At 34.8% G+C, this 24,905-nt stretch overlaps 3 protein-coding genes across 5 annotated transcripts in view; 2 read left to right on the top strand and 1 right to left on the bottom strand.

Moving 5' to 3' along the window:
• Positions 1–1,120: 1,120 nt before the first annotated feature.
• LOC111055664 (gastrula zinc finger protein XlCGF17.1-like) lies at positions 1,121–10,949 on the top strand. Of its 3 annotated transcripts, XM_039423654.1 has the most exons (5): positions 1,146–1,306; positions 4,040–4,117; positions 4,509–4,610; positions 6,116–6,263; positions 8,875–10,949. In XM_039423654.1, the coding sequence occupies exons 1-5, from the start codon at positions 1,295–1,297 to the stop codon at positions 9,645–9,647; spliced, it is 1,113 nt and encodes a 370-aa protein (XP_039279588.1). In that variant the 5' UTR covers positions 1,146–1,294; the 3' UTR covers positions 9,648–10,949. The 3 variants fall into 3 exon arrangements, with proteins under 3 accessions (XP_039279589.1, XP_039279590.1, XP_039279588.1); XM_039423655.1 differs by lacking the exon at positions 4,040–4,117 and having other exon boundaries at positions 1,121–1,306; XM_039423656.1 differs by lacking the exons at positions 4,040–4,117; positions 4,509–4,610 and having other exon boundaries at positions 1,144–1,306.
• Positions 10,950–11,562: 613 nt separating this feature from the next.
• LOC120350218 lies at positions 11,563–16,274 on the bottom strand. The gene is made up of 3 exons (XM_039422783.1): positions 16,193–16,274; positions 13,932–14,280; positions 11,563–11,597 (listed from the first exon to the last, which is right to left on the bottom strand). The coding sequence occupies exons 1-3, from the start codon at positions 16,262–16,264 to the stop codon at positions 11,563–11,565; spliced, it is 456 nt and encodes a 151-aa protein (XP_039278717.1). The 5' UTR covers positions 16,265–16,274.
• Positions 16,275–18,543: 2,269 nt separating this feature from the next.
• Positions 18,544–24,905, top strand: part of LOC111055661 (mitochondrial import inner membrane translocase subunit Tim10) — a 16,229-nt gene continuing 9,867 nt past the window's right edge. The window contains exon 1 of the mRNA XM_022342906.2: positions 18,544–18,727. The gene's annotated coding sequence lies outside the window, so the exon portion shown is untranslated. The remainder of the gene's footprint in view (positions 18,728–24,905) is intronic.

Below are 24,905 nucleotides of genomic sequence, written 5' to 3' on the forward strand. Positions count from 1 at the left end.
ATCATACAATATCAAGAATTATTTGAATCATACAATGGTTTAAATAAAAAAACAATGAAATTATTGGTATTTCACCAGTCCCATCAACACTGAAAGCCGCGTTCAAAGAAAAGTTTAGTTTTTTCCTACTTCAAACCATTCAACTTAATCAAGTGTTAAAAAAAAAAACACTGAAAATATTATTGCGTGCTGTAATAACAAAATATGCGGCAAACCTAACTCTATTTATAGCATTTTTGTTTCTTTTAAACGTTTATTTTGAAAATGTTTTAAACTTCGTTGTGAACCTAGTAGGCAGTTTGATAGAAATTTTTATAAAAGTCTCTGATGGTGTTGAAAAAAAGGCATGTAAATGACCATTGCCAATATAGGCCTAGGTACCATAACAGCAAATCCATGTTATGTTAGTTTAATTCACTTCAGGTATTATTTTTAATATTATGCTGATATTTTGTAGATAGAAACACGATTCTGATGACTATATCGTCTATAAAGTTAACCATTATAAAAATTAAAAAGATTGAATCATTGTTCTACATTTTGTTGTTTATAAAGATATTTTCAGAAATGTCAACACAGTATAGATATTGTATTTTAAATAAATATTAATGTACCCACCATACTAATTATCGATCGAAAATGTGCAATGAGACAAGAATAGAGCGTATTCAACAATCAAAAAACAAGCATTATTTGCTTGTAAAATATATAATACATTTTTAATGTGAAATACTGAAACAATCTTATTCGAAGTTTTAAAGTGAAGTTTATAATTGGCGGTTAGTGTGTGCAGTGCATGTCATGGTTGGAAGCCTTCTAAATAACTAAGGTGACACCAGGTCTGGTGTTTATTCTTGAAATTCATAACGAAACAAGAGTTAATTTCATGTATTTAAGTGAGTAGATCATGGTTTTATTGTTATTAGTTTTAGTATGAAAGATAGCATCTTTGCATTTACTCGATATCAGGTAGGATATTATGTAGTTGCGATAAAAATACGTAAAAGTTGGACATTCCAACTTTAAATATTATAAAAATATCTTCAAATAAATCTTATCAGGAGAAATAGAATAATTCATTTTCATAACCTGAAAAGTATATGCAAATAGCTAAGTCGTTGGGTTGGTCAAGCTGGTAGTCAATGTCAATGGTCTATTTGATTTTTCAAAAAATAACAAAGAAAAACTGTAAATATAATTATGTTGAATCAATCCAATAAATTAAACTTAAAAAACGAATATTTAAATTTTATTGTTCCTTTATAGTATAGTATTTTGTCCTATTTTTAGAAAAATGGATAAAGAGGTGAGTTTTTGAAATAGATTTTCTACAACATAACCTTAAAAAACAGTATATAAAATTTATACAATTTATTGTTTTTTATTCCATATAATTATTTAGAAGTAACGTTTTTATCAGAATTCTTATTCATAGTGTTATCTTGTCTATATAAGGGTGTGATCACATTAAATGCATTATTTTATGTGCCAGTAAAAGATTCCTCAACATAACCTTACAAATCAGCATTGCTTAACACTTATCAATTCATATAATTTATTGTTTCTTATTCCATATATGATTTTTCCGGTATAAGGTTTTTCATCAGAATTCATATTCTTATTGTCATCCTGTCTATTTAAGGGTGTGATCACATTGAATGCATCTATGTGCTAGTAAAAGATTGATCATGCTTATGCATGACCAAGCGGACAGATGAGAAACAAAATCTGGTAAGAGTCTGCACACAGGAGCAATAGTTGCTGCCACTAGCTGTTTAGGAGTGTAAGATTGTCCGATACTTGGATAAATAGATGGCATTTCCAATTCTGTGTTCCTGCAACAGCAAATTGAGCTAGTGGGAAACCTACTGTTGTCTCCATATAAGCACGCTACATACAAAGACATTAGTGGCCTCCAAATTTAAAGCAAATTATATGGAGTAGAAAAGGCTAGTCCCTCCCTAGCCTTTGGTAAGCCAATACCAAACTACAAGGCAGAGGTCAATTTTCTTTTTACTTAGCCTTTGAATATCCACTGATCTCCGTCTGTGTTGTGTACACTGACCACCCGATCGTGTGTTGATGGGAAGGATATTATTCCATATCCTTCTTAAAGATTCGACAATTATTTGTTGAAACACTGCTTCGCCTGCTCAAAAATATCTGCTGCCAACCTCTTGGACAAATCTGGTGCTCTACCCCTTGCGAAAATAGTGGCATCGTCAGCAAACATGAGGATGTTGCCCATAAATCCAAGGTCATTTATCATTACCAGGAACAGAACAGGACCAATCACTGAACCTTGTGGCACTCCGTGACGAACCCGTAATGGACCTGAGTTTGCTCCATCAAGGGTAAGAACCTGCCTCCTATCAGAAAGGTAGGCTCTGAAGGTGGCAAGGACTGGACCGCGCACTCCATAAGCAGCCAGTTTCTTGAGGAGAATATCGTGTGAAACACACTCAAAAGCCTTGCTCAAGTCCGCCAGAGCAAGAGACACTGAGTCACCCGCCTCAAAAGAGTTGAGGATCTCAGCAACTAGCTGTGATACCGCAGTGACCGTTGACTTTCCCTGCCTGAATCCATGCTGGGCGTTTGTAAATAGGTCTCTTCTTTCAAAGTAGAGAACCAGCTGCTTCTTCATGCACACCTCAAAAATCTTTGCCAGAGCTGGAATAATTGAGATGGGCCTGTAGCTACCCATGTCTGATGGATCTCCCTTCTTGAAGACAGGTACAGTTCTGGCAAGCTTCAGAGCAGAAGGGAAATAGCCTGCCTCTAGGCAAAAGTTCAAGACAATGCTGAGGGGGTGAGCAATCTCCTCAATAATAGCTTTCAATAGGTCAACTGACACACCATATATATCCTGGGTACTTTTACCTTTGAAACTCTTTACCATCAGAATGATATCGTCTGCTGTTACCGGGTCCCACCTATCAAAGACTGTGTTGTGATTTCCTGGCACGTGGAAGTCTTCATCTGCTTCACTTCTCCCTGGAATCGACTCCACTATCCTCTCGACCTGCTGAATGAGAAAATGATTGAACTCATCGGGGCTGGCAGTGACTTTAGGCCTCACCCTCTGACAAGCAGACCCAGTGATGGACCTGACCAGGTTCCAAGCTGCCTTACACTTATTAGAGGCTTGGTTAATTGTACTTATGTTGGCCTCCCGTTTAGCTAGATCTACTTCTTGTCTATATATTTGTTTTGCCCTGAGATATTGCTCATTATATTTATTTTTATCCTCATCATTGAGGCTAGCCCTGCTCTGATAGTTTAGTGACAGAACAATATTCTTGAGCAATTGAAGTCTAGGTGTGTACCATCACTTATTTGCCTTTCCTTTTATTATGAGTCTGGCAACTTTGTTGCTTCTGTGGTCTTCAAGGAAAAATGTTCTCAAATACTTCTGTGAATTTTTTGAAAAATCTATCGAATAACTCTTCAGGGTTATCCGTACAGCCAGGAAGTATCATTGTCCAGTTTACATTAGCTAATGCCATCTTCAATAGTGGAAACTTATCAGGATCAATTTTTCTCACTGATTTTTTATAAAGATTGTGCCATGGCAAGGTATGGGGGGTGTCACTCATCACGCTCCGCCAAACATCTATCACCACTGCATCGTGATCGGCAATCAAAGGGTCCTGAACAACTACATTATAGCTCCAAGTGTCAAGAGAAGTAGCAACAGTATCCAAGCAATTATTTCCTCGGGTGGGCGCATGATTTGTAATGTACATTCCATGACTTTGGAGAATACACCTAAATGTGTGATAGATACTGTCATTAACATTTAACTGGACATTCAAATCACCACCAAGTACAATAGGCAAGTGCAAATTGCTTAAACTTGAAAGACATTTGTCCATAGCATTGAAAAAATGTTCAATATTGCCATTTGGAGAGCGATAGACTGAGACGATAATAACAGAATACTCATCAATCTTTACTCCTGCAAGTTCAATATCTAGCTCAGCACTGAAGGTACTCAGATCCAGACGATCAAAACTTAAAAAAACTTCAAAACTTGCAGGTTAAAGTTGAGAAACAGGAAAGTGCTTTTGATGACAGTTGGATTGGAGCTGCACGTAGTGATACAGCTACTCAGCAGGCATGTATTGTTGAACAATCCACCTTGAAATTTACTGACTACAGCTATATGATAAAGTTGAATCCCATTTTCTTGCAACTTTTCTACTGTTGATAGTATATAATGAAATTAGTTGAAAGATTATTTCAGTATCAATATTCTTTATAATTATGCAATATTTTTATTGATCGCCTTTCATGCATCTTAAAAAAAGTAGAGTAGACATCAATGGGAACAATAGAAAAAGGTCCATTCTTAAAAAGATACATTCTTGAATCTATTGATCGATATTCTAACAACAGAAATAAACAAACAACTACTACAACCCATATTTTAATAGTGATCACTATTACTTGCTGAGTTTGATATTCGTCTAGTTTTCAAGTGACACAAGAATCTGTTATGTTTACAGATCAAGATCGAGAAGCAGGAGGATGAATTTGGAGAATGTGAATTAGCAACTAGCAACGTCAAAGATGAGTCATCCTCGCACAATGGTTCAACTTCCAATCAGGCATGTATTCTATCTTGGCTAGATTAAATTAATAATGCAGTTTAGTTTGTAATTTTTCCATCAAATTATAATTAAAACTTATTGCTGAATGAATTTTGTTTCTTCCAGAGTCGGCAGAAAAACAGTATGAAAATTCTAAATTGTAAAAAGCTCTATCAAATAATCAGAATAATCTTCAGTAGGTATATAATAATGGAAAGAATCGGCTCTTATGATCATGAATGATGCATCATAACGTCTCAACTACTGATCTGATTAACTTGAAATTCCGCATATAGATTCCCAATTTACATAGAATGGCTATAGCCTATAGGCCTATTTTCAGTTCTTCAAGATTTCAGAACGTCAAGTTTCAAGTTTGTCAACTGCTTCAGACACTTACAGAGCACAGGACACCAGCTTGTTATTATTATTATTATTATTAGCGAATGGCTTGAATTGTGTGGAGTCCCTCAGGAAGACCAGCTTGTTTGAAATAGATGGATAGAATTCTATTTCCATCAAATTCAAGGAACACAATCAATGCCTATATTGCAATATTGTCAATAACATTAAGGCTCAACTCACACTTTTTGTTTATCGTTTTTGAAGGGACGGATTCGAGGATCCAAAGGTTCATAGAACCCCACACGTCAACCGAAGCTTATTGTGTTCCCAAGTAGTATGTTAGTTAGGCAAACCAATACCTGTGTCCTTCACAAGAACCTCGAGTTTTTCCCTACACTAACATCCAATTCATCACCTGGTTGCCTGTCGCAATCCAATGTGATATGCTTGGCAGTCTCTTCAGACTAATTAGTCCTCGATTCAGCCTCTTGAATCGCATTTGTGCTGGAGTTTCACCCATCTCTGGTCACTTGGGTTTTTCTTTTTGTCCCGCTGAAACTGCCCTGATTGAGCAGATCCCGTGGGTTTGAAGGCAAGGCAACCTCTGGAGTTGCCTTGGGGTCCTGAGTGTCACCATTTTGAAACATGCTCTTGACTAGAATCGAGTCTCTTGTCGACCTGAGTCGCGTAAGTGTGAGTTGAACATACAAGTGTATGATTACAGAAGAAAGTCCATACTTTATTGTAATACAATAAGTTGTAAATATTTTGACTAGCATTTTTGTATGTTTTCTGTTTACACTCACCAAACTAGCAATCAGTTTATCTAGATTAGAGAGCATAACTTGATGGCTGCTATTTCAACTTCAACTACCCCTCACTCACCCAGTGCACAGTAGTATCTCTTGCCTGTCCAGGTGTACTGCAGGGTGCAGACGAATATCTGTACAGTTATAGCTCTTTGGCAAACCTTAACGTGAATGGCAGGCCTTAGCTTTAAATTTCATTATTATTAAGATCCAGTACAATCACTGTCATTAAACTGGAATTATCGTGATATAACTCAAGGCAGCAGTCAAATTCAGTAGTTGCTGCTCCTTCACCAATATTTGTGTCTTTTACATGAAGTGTAACAATAATCGATTGTCTCCTCATTGTTTGTGATGTCAATATTGCAGATGGCGAGAGTTAAGCAGGAGAATGATAGCAGCCAAGAACCAGCGCCAGAGTGCAGCACTGCATGCTCTCCAACTGATGATGATTTCAGCCAACAACATTATCTAATCCCTGGCTATAATCTAATATTCATCAAAGAGGAAGAATATGGTGAGATTTGTGTTATTATTTCATTCATTTTTATTCATCAATGATAATAACACAAAATCTTGTTGTGGCGCACTCACACAACTTTCCTTGCCGTTATGAAAATTGATCAACCGACGCTAGTGTTCACGCGCATCTCAAGTCTACTATTCAAAGATCTGAGCCAGCTGGTGACAGGACAACGCTGGAGACACAAGAGGTATGCTATCTCCTCATAGTGAATGATTCAATAGAATCAACAGTTGCCAACAGTTTGCAATTAAATAATCACATTTTCTCGAACTTCAAGCTTGTTGTCAAATTTAGGTAAAAATGTTACTGAACATTAATTGTAGAGATTTACAAGCTCAATCTTTTTCACTTGAATTTTTTTGTTTTAATTGTATCTGAAGCCTGATAATTGGGAACCTAAAATCAAACTTTGCTTAGATGGGGCGGAGCTCCTGAGATTTGTACAGATATGGGACTTGTGGCAGTTGATAGAGCTTATCAATGACTATTTTAGGTATAAATATGATCAAAATCGTTGGAGCCGTTTTAGAGAAAATCGCGAAAACCTCTATTTTTCGCAACATTTCCGCCATTTTAGCTGCCATCTTGAATTACATTTAATCAAAATTGTTTGTGTCGGATACTTATATTTTAAGGACCTTAAGCTCCGAATTTCAAGTCATTCCGTTAATTGGGAGATGAGATATTGTGTACACAGACACACATACACTCATACACACACACATACAGACCCAAAAACCACTTTTTTGGACTTGGGGGATCTTGAAACGAAAAGAAATTTAGAAATTGGGGTACCTTAATTTTTTTTGGAAAGCAATACTTTCCTTACCTATGGTAAAAGGGCAAGGAAAGTAAAAAAGGAAATGAAGGAATAATTTATTATGTGGGGTAATGACTGTCAGATGTGGTTGCCATAGCAACAGTTATAGGTATAAGTTGCATTTATACACATTCCTTCAATAATTTGATTGTATGTGAGGATATATTATATACCACTATATACATAGTGGTATTGACAACATCAACGTCTTATTGTTTCAATAAATTGCCCTTCACTTGATTACTTGTGTTCACTACAGATTATCATCCTATTTCCAGCACAACTGATATGCAATAATGTGCTGTGTTTGCCAATTGTAGCCATGTTGCTCTTCTGAGTAGTCGATGAATAGCGGATGCCCCACTCATCAAACTAGAGCTCACAATTTCATGTCAGTTTATAGTTGTAATTTTGATGCACATTTCTTACAGTTTGTGTCAAAACGCAGGTGAAATTTCCTATTGTGATGAATCTTTCAAATAGATCTCATGAAAAGAGAGAAAAAATTGTGATTACCTTTTAAAATGAAAGAATTTGCTAAGGGAATAGTTAGCGACCGAGCGATAAAGCTTACTTATCAATAACTGTATATTTGATAAGAGTACCGTTCTGTACCGAATATTTTCTAGGAAAATTATTCAATAAAATTATAATTATTTTGCAAATAAAGCACAAATTATTTATGAATCGCTCACTGATTTTGAGGTTACACTTTGTTTACTATCGATCAGATGTTTTTAAAACAGTTCGAACGCAGCTGACTGATTCAAAGTATTGTCAAATGTCACGCTGGCTTCACGTAAGATATAATACCATCTCTAAAAATTATAAAACTATCAATAAAGGATCAAGAATTTCAAATAAAAAAATAAAATGTATGTGTTATCGTTGAAATTACTTATTATTTAAGAAATTATATTATATGTCAGGTCTTATTGTAACTAAATAGGTCATAGCATGAAATTATATTATTGATAAAATGGCAGAAATTAATTATAACAGTCTCAAACCTAACAAAAATTGTATAAGAATATTAATTTATTAATGATTTAATTCAACTGAACCACATGGTAATTAAATCTCTTGGCAGGTCTAAGCCAATCACAGTGCATAGAAATAGCACCAAGAAGGTGATCGTTTGAAAGCAACACATGTTAATCTATTATCAGACACCAACCCTGCCTTATCATTTACGCTAGCACATGTACATTGTATGAGAGGAACTATATCCAGAAGATTAAGCAGTTTTAAGAATTACATGTCAGTTTATAGTTGTAATTTTGATGCACATTTCTTACAGTTTGTGTCAAAACGCAGGTGAAATTTCCTATTTATTCAACAGTATTTTTGTGTTTTGAAACAAAAAAGATAGGCAGCCATATACATAACCAATCATTTTCAGACAATTCAACCTATATGTATGTCAATTTTGAGAGAAAACCATGGTCTGGATTAGCAATCATGGATCATTATTCAATAAAAAAGTAGCTCATGGCATAATTTATTTGTTATTATTATTATTTCTCTGATTGTTCATAATCCAACCGAATATTTAACACTATAATGTGTTTTATGTATATACTATTTCTACAATCGGCTGCAAAACTCTTGGTTTGTATAAACTAATGTATCAATTGATGAATAATGATTATGATAATTAATGCGGTATGATTGAGGTGAGGCAAGGAAAATTGTGTGAGTGTTTTGCACTATATTTTATCATTACTTCATTATCTTTATTCTGCTTCAATCATTTACAAGTTGCATTATTGGTGTTTGCAGTTGAGCAAGAGGCAGAAGGATGTTCAGTGGAGAGTGAACCGGAGATGTGGCCTTCAAACTGCAGCACAACTGAAACTGCCAATGCAACAGAAGTGGGTGGACTGAATGCACATTCAATCTCTCCCATGGAAGAGTGCACTGAGCCATCTGTGGCTGGCAAAAAGATCAAGCTTTACAGCTGTGCTGACTGCAGCTATGAAACTACACGGATAACTCATTTGAAGAGACATATGAGAAATCACACTGGGGAAAAGCCTCTCAGTAGTGAGTATTGTGACTATAAATTTACTCAATCTGGTACTTTGAAGGAACATATCAGAACACATACAGGAGAAAGACCTTTCAGCTGCGAGTATTGTCGCTATAAATGTGCTCGATCAAGTAATTTGAAGGAACATATCAGAACACATACAGGAGAAACACCTTTCAGCTGCAAGTATTGTGGCTATAAATGTGCTCGATCAAGAGATTTGAAATCACATACCAGAACTCATACAGGAGAAAGACCTTTTAGCTGCGAGTATTGTGACTATAAATGTGCTCTATCAAGTACTTTGATAAAACATGTCAGAACACATACAGGAGAAAGACCTTTCAGTTGTGAGCTATGTGACTATAAATGTGCTCAATCTGGTACTTTGAAGGAACATATCAGAACACATACAGGAGAAACACCTTTCAGCTGCAAGTATTGTGGCTATAAATGTGCTCGATCAAGTGATTTGAAAAAACATGTCAGAACACATCATAAAGGAGAAACAACTACTAGCTGAAAATTTGTGACTTTACGTGTGCTCATTCATATTCATTTTACTGTGTTTCCTAGTAAGGTGATCACTAATAACAGGACAAGTGTATTGAACATGTGTGTACACACAAATGTCGTCCATATTGTCGTGTCATCACAGCTAAAGGCTTCAAACAAGATTTTTTGAGGTTCTGAGTAAGTATCGGCTCACAACTCCCCACTCCTCTATTTAAATTGCCAGGGTTGCCCTGGACTGGCGTCTGTGGAGGGGCGGAGTGGGGGTGCTGCTCACAGTGTGGTGTGTGCCGGCGAGTGATTGGGGACGGCTGGGCTCCTCGCGGTGTTGGGTGTCCTCCACATACACAACGGTTGTCATCTCACAACACTGAAATTCTCTCCTTTCTGAGAGGTGATAGGCCATGCTTTGGCACTACCTGGAGGGAGGGGAGTCGCTAGGAGTGGTGGGAGAGTAGTGGCAGTCATCACCGTCGTTGTAGTGTATGGCAACAGGTCAAAACTTGTCAGAAATGGTCTCCTAGTGTCTTCCAGACGAGCCTTTGTCACTGACTCCGGTCTGCCTCCAGATCAAGTGGTGTTCGGTTCGTCCTCTTAGTGACACCTACCGGCCACCAAAGGTCACCTGACCTGTTTTTTTTTTAGATAAATGAAAACTTAACCTGCAAAAACCTAACCTCAACAAATTTTGCTGTGATGACACAACAATCTATGACAATATGTGTATCATGCATGTCTCACCGTTAGTGGCCAGCCTTATGAAATCAACCTCGCACTTTCCATTACCTGCTCACATTTATTAAAACTATTTTAGGTAAACCTTGTCTCTTTATCCAACTAAATTTTTATTCAAAAAGGTTAAAGTGTTAACAGTCCGTCAATTATATATTAGAAACCTCATAATTTTCATTAGATATAATAAAGATATTTTTCTATTCCGTGAATCAAACCTCAATTCACGACCTTTCAGAATTAGGTTTAAAAATATAAGAATGGATCTTAATGTTTGCCGGATACAATACTTCTACCCAGCTAATAAATTAATCAATAAAATTCCAGATAACCTTACAGAGCATATTAATCGAAATTCTGTCACATTGCTTAAAAAAAGAACTATTGAATGGATAATCACCAGTGAAATCGAGGACATACTTTTTGAGTGGCTCTTATCTTTGTTTCAATAATATGTTTGCCATCTCTCATTCTTTCTCTTCTCCTCCTTTCTCTCTTTTTTTCACCCTTATTCCACATACTCATCATCTTCTTTTATTAAATATTATAATTATCATATAATTTCTTATCCTATACTATTTGGTCTGGCCAGAGAACTCGAATTGTACTATATATACTTACTAATGTAATTATTGATAAAATGAGTCTCATTTCTAAATGAATATAAATCAAGTTTATTGATGTTGTTATAGAGAGCATTTGCAATAAATTTTAGTTATTCAATAACTGATAGCTGTTTTATTTACAGTTACCCATTATCTACTATTCGTTATTATTATTTTATAAATAAAAATCGAGCCTCAAATTTTGACATTCAATAACTTTTAGTATTATCTCCATGTATAGAATTTACTGAGGATTTAAATAAAAACTCAGAATAATAATTGAGTTTCAAAAACCCTATTACTCTTATTGACCAAGGTAATAAACCTTACATATTGACTAGCCTTCGTAGGTACTGCTGTACTTGATTGTTTATAATGTCGTTTTCACAGTAACATTTTGCATTGCGCACTTGGTGTAGATAAGGCTTACGATGTACAGTAAATACAGAGGGCAACCTCATCCAAAAATATATCTTAATTTCAATTCAAATACATTCTAACATTAAATACAATAAAAACTAAATATATAACTTTTTCACCTAATAGAAGCGGTCAACCTTCAGAACATTTAAAACTAATAATACATATTCATAACTGCGACACACCCAACTGTACTTGTTCAACTATAGAAAGAGTTAAGTCAATGAAATATTTAGGAATTACGATTGATCAGCATATTAAATGGGACATTCACATCCAAAATCTTTGTTATAAATTAAAATACTTGATTACAATATTTTACAAAATTAATCAATTGAAAGACTTGAACATTCTCAGAACAATTTACAATGCATATGCTCACTCAATCTTCCACTACAATATAGAAGTATGGGGAGCAGCCTTTGACACCCATTTCAATAAACTTTTTACTATTCAAAAGCATATCATCAGGGCTGCGCTAGGAAGACCAAGACGCTATCCTAGCAGACTAATATTTGATGAGATAAACTTACCAACGCTTCGCCAAACGTACATAACAAACTTAATTATATTCATAAATAAAAATACTCATCTATTTACTCAACGCAATGTCACTTACAATTTAAGACCAGCAAGTGTAAGTGCTTACAGTATAAATTTCACTGCATTGACAACCAGCAATCATCAGTTCAAGTTCCAGAGCAATAAGCTAATAAATAGGATACCAGACGATTTCATTAGGGATAAAATTACAAGTAATAAATTAAATAAAATAAGATCCTGGGTAAAAGAGAATTACTTTTTTAAAATCGAAAACTAAATTATTATAATTATGACTTGTTTTTAACACGCTCAGTTTAAACTTGGTTTTTTTGATTACCTAAAAGAAATTTTTTTTATTATTATTATAATTTCTATATTACCTATTTCTATTATTGGGCTTGTTGATTTTTGATTCAAGAATTGATTTTGTGTGTTTATTTATACATATTTTTGGTTTTTAGTTTACTATCTTTTGGTTTGTATTTTAGAATATTATCACGGCAAATGTACCAATAATTTAAAGATTATTTTCGAACTCGTGGCTGGAGCTCAAGGCTTCTTTTTCCAGCCACACCAATGTATATTAGTTGATAAGTGTTATTTTGTAAATTTCTAGTGAATTGGTAAATAAATAAAAATTTTATTAATATATATCACACATTTAAACTTCAAAGTAGAAATATTTTTAAAACTCATATTAGTGACGACCCTTTCGTTATCATAATCTACTGTTTCGATATTCAATAGAGAAAAACAAAAATAATTGATTAAAATAGAAACAAATAAATATATAAGGTAAGCATAAAATTGTGAACTGGACGAATCATACAAGGGTTCAAATAAAAATCTGATGAAATTATTGGTACCTATTTCACCATTCCCATCAACACTGAAAGCAGCGTTTAAAGAAAAGTTTAGTTTTTTTCTACTTCAAACTATTTAATCAAGTGTTTCAAAAAAAAAAAAAACACTGGCGTGTGAATGACCATTGCCAATATAGGCCTAGGTATCATAACACCAAATCCATGTTATGTTAGTTTAATTCACTTCAGGTAGGATTTTTAATATTATGCTGATATAGTCTATTGTAGATAGGAACATGATTCTGATGACTATATCGTCAAGAACGTTAACCATTATAAAAATCAAAGAGATTAAATCATTGTTCTACATTTTCTTGTTTTTAAAGATATTTTCAGAAATGTCAACACAGTATGGATATTGTTTTTTAAATAAATATTAATGTACCCACCTCACTAAGAATACTTTTACCTGCCATCTGAATAGTTTTTGTGTTATTGTGTATGTTGAAATCGAACTCTATGACGCCATCGATCCCACTAATGTGTGTAATGGATGAAGCAGAAGGTATTAAAGAATCGATCGAAAATGTGCAATAAGACAAGAATAGAGCTTATTCAACAATCAAAACTCAAGCATTATTTGCATGTAAAATATATAATTAATTTTTTATGTGAAATACTGAAACAATCTTATTCACCAAATAAGTGTGATGACATACCTAGCTCATCTGGCTGGTTAATGGTCCTACAAATTTCATTTCATTTTTTTTTCATCCCACTGACCACCTATGAAAGGGGTATAAGGATTTGTCAATTATAATCTAAGTCGTCAATCTTTGCATTCTATAATGCAAAAAGAATCTTCACTGGAATAAGGACAAACCTGCAACAACTCCTCCCTCACCTTAATTCTGAACTTTTCACCTGTAAGAGCTTTTATGCGTGTTGGCAATGAATTATAAAGCCGAATTCCTGCACTCTTTACCCCCCTCTCATACATGCCAGTTCGATGAATGTCGTCTCTGAGGTTTTGTCTATATCTGGTATTGTATGAGTGGAACAACTCTCCTGTATTGAACCTATCTTTATTCCTATCAATAAAACAAAGAGCCTCTAAAATATATACACCTGGTAGTGGGAGAATCTTTAACTCTTTGAAATAATCTCTACAACTTGCTCTAATAGATTCACCCACCATCACTCTAACTGCCCACTTTTGAATCCTAAATATATGTATTGCATGAGTTGAATTGCCCCAAAATATAACACCGTATGAAAGAAGAGAATGGAACACAGCAAAATAAACACTTCTAAGCGTTCCTGCATCCAGCAATTTCTTCACGGTTCTAAGAACAAATACTGCTGAGTTTAGTTTGCTTTTTAGCTGGTCTAAATGAGGTCGCCAGGAGAGTTCAGAGTCCAGCACTACTCCAAGTACCTTTGCCTCGTTTGCTGAACCTATGTTTCCATCTCTCGTATCCAATACTGCTTCCCGAGCCGTCCTGAATGGAATCTGCATAGTCTTATTGTAATTTAGTACCAACATATTTGAGGCCAGCCATTCTTCTAGTTTACTATCTTTTGGTTTGTATTTTAGAATATTATCACGGCAAATGTACCAATAATTTAAAGATTATTTTCGAACTCGTGGCTGGAGCTCAAGGCTTCTTTTTCCAGCCACACCAATGTATATTAGTTGATAAGTGTTATTTTGTAAATTTCTAGTGAATTGGTAAATAAATAAAAATTTTATTAATATATATCACACATTTAAACTTCAAAGTAGAAATATTTTTAAAACTCATGTTAGTGACGACCCTTTCGTTATCATAATCTACTGTTTCGATATTCAATAGAGAAAAACAAAAATAATTGATTAAAATAGAAACAAATAAATATATAAGGTAAGCATAAAATTGTGAACTGGACGAATCATACAAGGGTTCAAATAAAAATCTGATGAAATTATTGGTACCTATTTCACCATTCCCATCAACACTGAAAGCAGCGTTTAAAGAAAAGTTTAGTTTTTTTCTACTTCAAACTATTTAATCAAGTGTTTCAAAAAAAAAAAAAACACTGGCGTGTGAATGACCATTGCCAATATAGGCCTAGGTATCATAACACCAAATCCATGTTATGTTAGTTTAATTCACTTCAGGTAGGATTTTTAATATTATGCTGATATAGTCTATTGTAGATAGGAACATGATTCTGATGACTATATCGTCAAGAACGTTAACCATTATAAAAATCAAAGAGATTAAATCATTGTTCTACATTTTCTTGTTTTTAAAGATATTTTCAGAAATGTCAACACAGTATGGATATTGTTTTTTAAATAAATATTAATGTACCCACCTCACTAAGAATACTTTTACCTGCCATCTGAATAGTTTTTGTGTTATTGTGTATGTTGAAATCGAACTCTATGACGCCATCGATCCCACTAATGTGTGTAATGGATGAAGCAGAAGGTATTAAAGAATCGATCGAAAATGTGCAATAAGACAAGAATAGAGCTTATTCAACAATCAAAACTCAAGCATTATTTGCATGTAAAATATATAATTAATTTTTTATGTGAAATACTGAAACAATCTTATTCACCAAATAAGTGTGATGACATACCTAGCTCATCTGGCTGGTTAATGGTCCTACAAATTTCATTTCATTTTTTTTTCATCCCACTGACCACCTATGAAAGGGGTATAAGGATTTGTCAATTATAATCTAAGTCGTCAATCTTTGCATTCTATAATGCAAAAAGAATCTTCACTGGAATAAGGACAAACCTGCAACAACTCCTCCCTCACCTTAATTCTGAACTTTTCACCTGTAAGAGCTTTTATGCGTGTTGGCAATGAATTATAAAGCCGAATTCCTGCACTCTTTACCCCCCTCTCATACATGCCAGTTCGATGAATGTCGTCTCTGAGGTTTTGTCTATATCTGGTATTGTATGAGTGGAACAACTCTCCTGTATTGAACCTATCTTTATTCCTATCAATAAAACAAAGAGCCTCTAAAATATATACACCTGGTAGTGGGAGAATCTTTAACTCTTTGAAATAATCTCTACAACTTGCTCTAATAGATTCACCCACCATCACTCTAACTGCCCACTTTTGAATCCTAAATATATGTATTGCATGAGTTGAATTGCCCCAAAATATAACACCGTATGAAAGAAGAGAATGGAACACAGCAAAATAAACACTTCTAAGCGTTCCTGCATCCAGCAATTTCTTCACGGTTCTAAGAACAAATACTGCTGAGTTTAGTTTGCTTTTTAGCTGGTCTAAATGAGGTCGCCAGGAGAGTTCAGAGTCCAGCACTACTCCAAGTACCTTTGCCTCGTTTGCTGAACCTATGTTTCCATCTCTCGTATCCAATACTGCTTCCCGAGCCGTCCTGAATGGAATCTGCATAGTCTTATTGTAATTTAGTACCAACATATTTGAGGCCAGCCATTCTTCTAGTTTCTGAAGAGCTCTTCTACTTTCAGATTCCATATATATCATGCTGACTGTTACTTTTCAATAAAATACTTAAATCATCAGCATATAAAACACAGTGTGCTGGCTCAAGGTGTGGTGGCAAGTCGTTAATATATAGAAGGAAAAGCAAAGGACCAAGGACTGATCCCTGAGGGACCCCACTCCTCGCCTGTAACCATTCCGACTGATACACGAAAGAGTGAGACTGTATTTCCACCCGCTGATGTCTCTCATCAAAGTATGATACGAACCACTTGAGAACCTTGCCTTCAAAACCATATAATTTCATCTTTTTCAATAAAATTTCAATGTTTACAAGATCGAAAGCTTTGGAAAGATCGGCAACCAGGCCAAATACCCTGGATCCTCCATCCACAGAATTCAGCACTTCATTTATAAAAGAAAAAAGCGCATCACCTGTAGAAGTGCCGGGCCTGAATCCAAACTGTTTAGGGGACAGCAGTTTTAACTTGTTCAAGTACTTTCTTAATCTGTGGAGCACTACGTATTCGAATATCTTTAGAAATACAGGTGGATTGGCAATCGGTCTGTGATTTTCAGGAAGCTTGTGGTTACCTTTCTTATAAATGGGGACTACCTTAGAATATTTCAACTTTAACGGTACACAACCGGCTTTCATTGATTCATTAAATATATAAGTCAGAGGTTCAATTATATGTTCGGCTGTTTGCTTTACTAGATAGTTTGAAATATTGTAGTGATCATAGGATTTTTTATTGATTTAATTATCTTTCTGAGTTCTGTTCTACTTATTGGATCAAATTCTTTCAAGTGGAAGATTGCACGGTAATCTATAAAGATTGAAGATTCGAAATGAAGTTTATAATTGGCGGTTAGTGTGTGCAGTGCATGTCATGGTTGGAAACCTTCTAAATAACTAAGGTATTTAACACCAGGTCTAGTGTTAATTCTTGAAAATCATAACGAAACAAGAGTAAATTCATGAATTTAAGTGAGTAAATCATTGTTTTATTTTTATTAGTTTTAGTATGAACATAAGCATCGTTGCATTTACTCGATATTAGGTAGGATATGTGGGTGCAATACAAATACGTAAAAGTTAGACATTTCAACTTTAAATATTATGAAAATATTAATAAATAGATCTTATCAGGAATAATAAAATTGAAATAGAATAATTTATTTTCATAGCCTGAAAAGTACATGAAAATAGCTAAGCCGTTGGGTTGGTCAAGCTGGTAGTCAATGATCTATAGGGACGTTCCGATACCGCCATTCTTTCGATACTTGGTATCGAAAGGAGGGTATCGATATTAGTGAAGTATCGAAAGAAAAGTATCGATACCACAAGTATCGAAAGAAAAGTATCGATACCGATACCTCAAGCATCGAGTGAGCATTAAGTATCGGAATTACCAACTAAAATACTTATCTACTAACTGCAATCTATCAAGTAAAATGACTCCAGCTTGATCAATAAGGGTATCAATACATTTCTTTCGATACTTTACTAATATCGATACCAAGTATCGAAAGAATGGTGGTATCGAAACTGGAACGTCCCTAAAGATGGGTAAATGACTCAAGCTCGGTCAATATTGGTTCAAAAATTATCAATTTGATTTCATATTGTAGGAATATTTGTTCAAGAATTATAAATGTGGTCTTAATAGTAGATCAAATTGATAATTTTTGAACCAATATTGACTGAGCTTGAGTCAGTTATGTACTGTTTGTTATTAGTGATGTCATAATGTCTGGTAACTGCTACACTGGGCAAATACGAAATATGTTTGGTATACTTAAGAAGCTATGATGTCACAAAACAACTAAACAGCATAAATTCAAAGCTAGGAAACTTTAACCTCACCAAAAAATTGCTCACAAATTAAAAGATTTCAAAACTCTTAACTTCAGGGACTTGAACTTCTCATTCTCAATGTTATTTCTAATTTCCAACAAAACAAAAACAAAACTAGAAATAGAAACTACTAGCATAGCGGTGTGGTGTCGGAAGCGGAGTAATTTGTGACTCACTTGTTCCTTGTAGCCTATAATTTTCACTTCATAACAACGATCATCCTTCAATACTTTTTTCTTATTGAATCAGTACTATAATTTTCATCTATATTAATCCTTATAATCTTTTAAAATTTATATACAAATTTATTTATGATTATGTCATTAATTGAAGTGAACTACTTTTTTACCCATTTCGCCATTCGATACCGTTTCGATACTCCAACTTGCGTATCGATACCAGTAAAGTATCGAATCATTCGATACCGATACCACCGGTATCGAAAGCAAAGTATCGATACCAGTAAGTATCGAAAGTATCGGAACGTCCCTAACCAAGATGGTTTGGAATGTGGTTGCTTGAAATCATTAAAATCATTTAATCATAAAAATAAAGAATTATTACTATGTAATTTTGTTAAAATATAAATTTATGTCGCCCAATAAGTTCAAGTTGAACACCATCACGAAAATTGGAATTGGATGGTATGTTACTTTCCCTTGAACTTTCATATTTCGCAGCTATTGATCATAACCTATTATTTTTTGTAACATGCTTTTTTGAAAAATATTTTTTCCAGTATAGATTTCTATTTGCTTTGAACTAATATTGTTCATTCATGCTTATTAAGGATTCTGTCTGTTCTTTTTATCTTATTCTCAGTTAATATTAAAATTTAGCTAAGGTTAAGTTTAGTCGGTTCTTTATTGTATCGTAGCTAAGCTTACATCCTTATTATGACTGAAACAAAACTTTTGGCGTAATTCTAAACCCAACATACCTGTCATTAAATTTTGGGTTGGGATCGATTTATTATGTTATTTTGATCACAAAATTGAACGGCTCTCACCATTGTTTTTAGTATAAACAAAGTTCAAAGTAGCACAATAATTCTGCATGCATTTAGCCTATACTGTGTCAGCCATTTTGTTTTAAACATTTGGTTGCATTTATCAATTTGGTCGGTACAGTATAATATCAATATAATTCTCATTCCAATGCCAATGTATCCATGTATCAATGCATCAGCTGAGAAGGCTTCAGTTCTGTCAAACTTAGTGCCAGTTGCACAACAACCTTGATTAATAACCTTAATTAATTTCACGAGAACCAATCAGAGAATCCGTCTTTTTAAAACGCCATCTCTGATTAGTAATACTTACTTACTTGTATACTTGTAGTGATCCCACTGAAAGCCTTTACATCCGTGGTCGTCATTTTAGTCTGTTCTATCTGATTGTCAGACGTCCTTCCAGAACTTTTTCATGGAATAATAATTCTTTCTAAGTAAATGGGTCTTCAAGGATCTCCTGAAGCTCACAGGATCTCTGTACCTCCGTATTTCCAAGGGAAGCTTGTTGTACACCCTGCTTGCCACGTTTGTAACACTAGACAAGGCTAGTGTTGTTCTTTGCCTGTATATATAGATATTGTCTCTCTGTCTTGTATTGTGATGATGAATGCTGGAGTTCCTTTCAAAATATTCTGGATATTTCAATATTGCAGTAGAGGCTGACTCCAATACAGAGCTTAATTTGTGCCGGAACGGCGTTCCGGTATCTCCCAGTGCGACCGGAACGTAACGTAGTTGCAGCTAAAAATATTAAAACTCGCGTCCACACGCATGTAAATATGACGCAATCATGGGAGGGGATACTCAGTTTTTTAAGGATCAACTGTGGGTTGCGTGAAGCCTTTCAAACATTGGGTTTTTTCATCTTTTAGGTCGTGTTTATACTTTACAGTTTGGCTATATGTCACAGTATGACTTCTGCGCATCCGCCTCCTGGGACCTTCTGAATGGCAAGATACAAACCTGAACGACACGTCAGGTCTTGGCTGGCAAGAGGATAGAGGACATTACTCTGCTCTCGACACAAATTCAAAAAGTCGAAGTGAGCAATCTTACAATGAAGACAGTATTGTGCTGTAGGGAATATTTTCTTAAAACTGTTACTTCCAAAAACAAACTAGGCCTACTTTTACTACTTCCATTTTCTGTCTTGAGTTTTGTCAACAACAAGTTTTGTAATAATATTGTAGACATAAATGAAAATATTACAGTTTATCTTTTAAGCTAGTTTTCATTCTCATTCTTCTCCCTTCTTAAGATTCTGGCAATTTAAAGTATTATTCTTCACAATTTAATTTGATCAAATCTGTATGTGTTTCACGTTCAACTTAATTGAAGATTAAAATAATTGAATACAGACTTGAAACTGGGTTTTAAGGCTAAATTTGGAGAATTTTTCGGGGGTTGTCCCCCGGACCCCCTTCCCCTGCGGGGTATTCCATACCCACCGGTAATCGGGCCAGCCAGAGTTCCGGCACCTCAAAATTTACAAATTAAGCTCTGCTCCAATATGTATACATCAGTTAATGTTAACACATGCAATCTCTTGAATATCGGTCTACAATGTTCGATGTAGTGTGCACCACTTATAATTCTTAATATCCTTTTTTGTATTAAGAAAACTATTACAATTTCCCCAGAATACGATACCATAATTTAATACATTATGGAAGCATCCATGATAGACTTTCAATAATACTTCTGCGACCACTATTTTCTGCAGGTGGCGAGCAAGGCTACACACTACATAGAGTCTCTTGACAACATTATTCATGTGCTCTTCCCATCGTAGGTTGTCAGCAATGTGTACTCCTAGATATTTGACATTTTTATTCAGTTGTTGGTGCTGATCACCAATTCGCAATAGTGAACTAAAGTCTCGTTTCGTAACATTATGGAACTGCAACACACATGTTTTCTTTTGGTTAAGTACGAGCTTATTTCCTGTGCACCATACACTCATCTCATTTAGACTTTTCTGCGTTTTTTAATTGCTTCAGAAGCATTCTTGTCTATTAAGAGGTGACACACATCATCTGCAGACATCCAAATCTCCCCCTCTTGCACAGAAGTGAAGAGATCGTTTACGAAAAGCATAAACAAGACTGGGCCCATATTGGAGCCTTGAAATACTCCTATGTTAACATCCTGTTGTACTTGTGATCTAATATGTCGAATAACATTATCATTCCCCATGTGACTTACATTGACCACTTGTTGACGGTTTTTCAAATCTGTCATTATCCAATACAAAGGTTTTCCTGTGATTCCGTATTTGATGAGGTTTAGCTTCAACATTCCGTGGTAAACACAATCAAATGCCTTAGTCATATCATAGAATATTGTGTATACCTCATCAGTACTATCTACTTTGTCATACACTGCAGTTAACAAGGCAAAAAATCTGGTGTGGCGCACTCAAACAACTTTCCTTGCCGTTATGAAAATTTTTCACCTGCCGCTAGTGTTCCCGCGCATATCAAGTCTACTTATAAACAAAGATCTGAGCCAGCTGGTAACAGGACAATAACGTTGGAGACATACGAGGTTCGCTATCTCTTCATAGTGAATCATTTAATAGAAACAACAGTGGCCAACAGTTTGCGATTGGATAATCACATTTTCTCGAATTTCATGCTTATTTTCAATTTTAGGTGAAAATGTTACTGAACATTAATTGTAGAGATTTTTGTGCTCATACTTTTCCATTCGAAATTTCTTGTTTAAATTGTATCTGAAGCCTGATAATTGGGAATCTAAAATCAAACTTTGCATAGATGGGGCGCAGCTCCTGAAATTTTTAGAGATATGAGACTTGTGGAAGTTGATAGAGCTTATCAATTAATAGTTTAGGTATAAATTTAATCAAAATCGTTGGAGCCGTTTTCGAGAAAAACGCGAAAAAACCTGTTTTTGACAACATTTTCTCCATTCTAGTCGCCATCTTGAATTGCATTTGATCAAAATTGTTCGTGTCGGATCCTTATATTGTAAGGACCTTAAGTTTCAAATTTCAAGTCATTACGTTAATTGGGAGATTAACACACACACACACAAACACACACACACATACATACATACAGACCAATACCCAAAAACTACTTTTTTGGACTCAGGGGACCTTGAAACGTATACAAATTTAGAAATTGGGGTACCTTAATTTTTTTTGGAAAGCAATACTTTCCTTACCTATGGTAATAGGGCAAGGAAAGTAAAATCGCATTTAAGCTGTGTTTTTTTCTTCCTGAAACCAAATTGTCTACAACTTATCAATCTGTGTTGCTCCAAATACGGAATCAATCTGTCCAGATAAGTAACTTCAAAAACTTTGGAATAGACCGATTGAACAGCTACTGGTCTATAGTTGCTTACTAGATCTTTTTCATTCTTTTTATATACAGTATTGGTATAAGCTTAGAAGTTTTGATAGCGTCTGGAAATTAACTCTCCTCAAATTAACTCATTAATTATATCAATGACAGTGGTTCAGCTATAATATGCGCTGAAATTTTAACTAGTCTACATGGAATATTGTCAACTCCAGCACTTGGTTTATTGCACACTCTATCAATTATTTCTATCACTTCATCAACACAAGTTGATCTTAAGTGAAAATAACAACCATCCCTTGTCTCACAATCATCCTCTATCATGTCATGATTGGGTAATCCATCACCAACAAGGCTCTTTACTTCCTCATAGAAATATTTATTAAACTCTTGTGCAATCTTAAAGGGATCACTAACGAGGGATCCTCTTCTATCTTTAACTTCATGTTATCATGGATGAAACTATTCTTTGTCAAGCTGTGAACAATTCTCCATGACTCCTCACTAACATTTCTTGCCTCTATTATTTTATTTCTATAAAATACCCTCCTGATACCAGAAATCAACTGCGTGCGAGTGCTGTCTCTTTGCATTTGCATACTCCAACTTTGCTCTCTCATCATTAAATTGCCTAGTCCTCCAGTATAAATGTTTCAATTTATCTCTTGGCAATATAATGTCATTCTCAATCCAATTCAATTCAGATTTGTTATTAATCTTATAGATCTTTTTTGGGAAACATATTTCAAAAAAGTATCTATAATTGTCATAAAATTCATTGAACAATTCGTCACAACACTTTTCCATGTCCATGTCCATCAATTTTATCATGTTAGTACAGCCGCTTTGTACATGTTATATGTTCTCACTTGTCAGTATGTAATCAATTTGAGTTCGGAGTTACATTTGGAGTGTTCAACTTTACAACATTCAACAATTTGTGTGATTCTAACACATCAAAAAAACATCTCCTGTATACGGAATCTATCTTGCCATCAATATTCATATCTCCACATATCAAAATAGGTACATCCAAAATTCCAATTTGATTCAATAATTGTTCCAAAATTTCAATAAAGTTGTAGAGATTTGTATCTTGTGGTGGACGGTATACGACTAAAAATACAAATCTATATTCATCACTTTTAAAAATACATGCACTAAGTTACCTTCAAACACCTCTTCAGTCATAAGATTATCATATTGCAATGGATATGATTTCATGCTCAAGCCCTGTCTCAAATATATAGCAACTCCTCCTCCATTTGAATTATTTCTATGAGTAACAGTGATTTTATCATATCCTGCTTTTTTAAAAACCTGATCCTTTTCTTGGTTTAACCAAGTCTCTGCAAACGCCAAAATATCCGGTCTCAATTCAATCAATTCCACCCCCAAATCCTCAACCTTATTAAAAATAGATCGAATATTTAAAAACATACATTTAACAAATTTCTATCGTGAGGCTCTCGTGAAATTAATCACGGTTAAAATTCAACCGGGCTTGTATCTATCAAATTAACCTCTTTATACGTTCTACGTTATAGGCTACACGTTTTCAGCATATTGCAATAATTCTAAAACAAAAACCCAACTTCCTAACCTACCCATTCATCTTTGAAACATAAATCAAACTTGACCCTAAACCCTTACAGGATATTGCAATCACAAAGCAAAAACAGAGAAATCTTCTATAATCTGCTAACTTATATTAATTCTGTGCAAAAACCTAACCTCTTAACCTACCCCTTTACCTTTTAAACATTTATCAACCTGATCCCTGACCTAACCTGGACAATACCCTCTTTCAGTTAAAATTCCAATTAATATTGCAATTCCAAAACAAAAAGATAACCCCCTAACCTACTCCTTCACTTTTGAAAAATTGATAATCATAACTTAACCCAAACCCTTACCTAATCTGGATCCTAATCCCTTCTAGCATATTATTGTCATTCTGAACAGTAGCCTATCGATACATTGTCATTGGAATAATATGTATTATAACGATATGTAGAGGATACTTTATCCTTTATTCCTTTTTCTTCATCAAATACCAGTAAACTGGATAGATGCCGTCATGTATTTTTAAGATGGCAGGTCAGACTATGTTGCCTTTGTATGCATCGAAGTATTCACTCATGGTGTAGAATGGGTTATTCTTCAGCCACGTCACTATTTTAATTTTGAAGTCACTTCCTTGCAGATTCCTCACATTGACAGGTAGGTCGTTGAACAAGCGAAGGGCAAAAATCGGGAAAGAGTCCTTCTTCTTACTTGTTCAGCAGCGTGGAATATCCATTGCAAGCCTCCTCCTTGTATTATATCCGTGCAGATCCGATCAAAGGACTTGACTGCTTTCGGTGTCCTTGACATGCAGCAAACTGAAGAGTATATACTGGTTGTAGATCGTGAGGATTCCCAGTTGCACAAAGATGGGTCGAAAATGTTCACGATACCCTGTGATCACTCGAAGTGCCT

Source organism: Nilaparvata lugens, chromosome 3 (assembly GCF_014356525.2).
Source record: "Nilaparvata lugens isolate BPH chromosome 3, ASM1435652v1, whole genome shotgun sequence".
NCBI classification, from domain to species: Eukaryota; Metazoa; Arthropoda; class Insecta; order Hemiptera; family Delphacidae; genus Nilaparvata; species Nilaparvata lugens.

Bases quoted from the DNA above. Each gene is read 5' to 3' on its own strand.
- LOC111055664 (XM_039423654.1), top strand. The intron at 4,118-4,508 runs GCATGTATTGTT...TTATGTTTACAG, and splicing joins GTGATACAGCTACTCAGCAG to ATCAAGATCGAGAAGCAGGA. The intron at 4,611-6,115 runs GCATGTATTCTA...TCAATATTGCAG, and splicing joins ATGGTTCAACTTCCAATCAG to ATGGCGAGAGTTAAGCAGGA.
- LOC120350218 (XM_039422783.1), bottom strand. From the start codon at position 16,264: ATGATATATATGGAATCTGAAAGTAGAAGAGCTCTTCAGAAACTAGAA. The intron at 14,281-16,192 runs GTACTAAATTAC...TCAAATATGTTG, and splicing joins GGCTGGCCTCAAATATGTTG to GTACTAAATTACAATAAGAC. The intron at 11,598-13,931 runs GTGAATCTATTA...CTCTTTCTATAG, and splicing joins GGCAGTTAGAGTGATGGTGG to TTGAACAAGTACAGTTGGGT.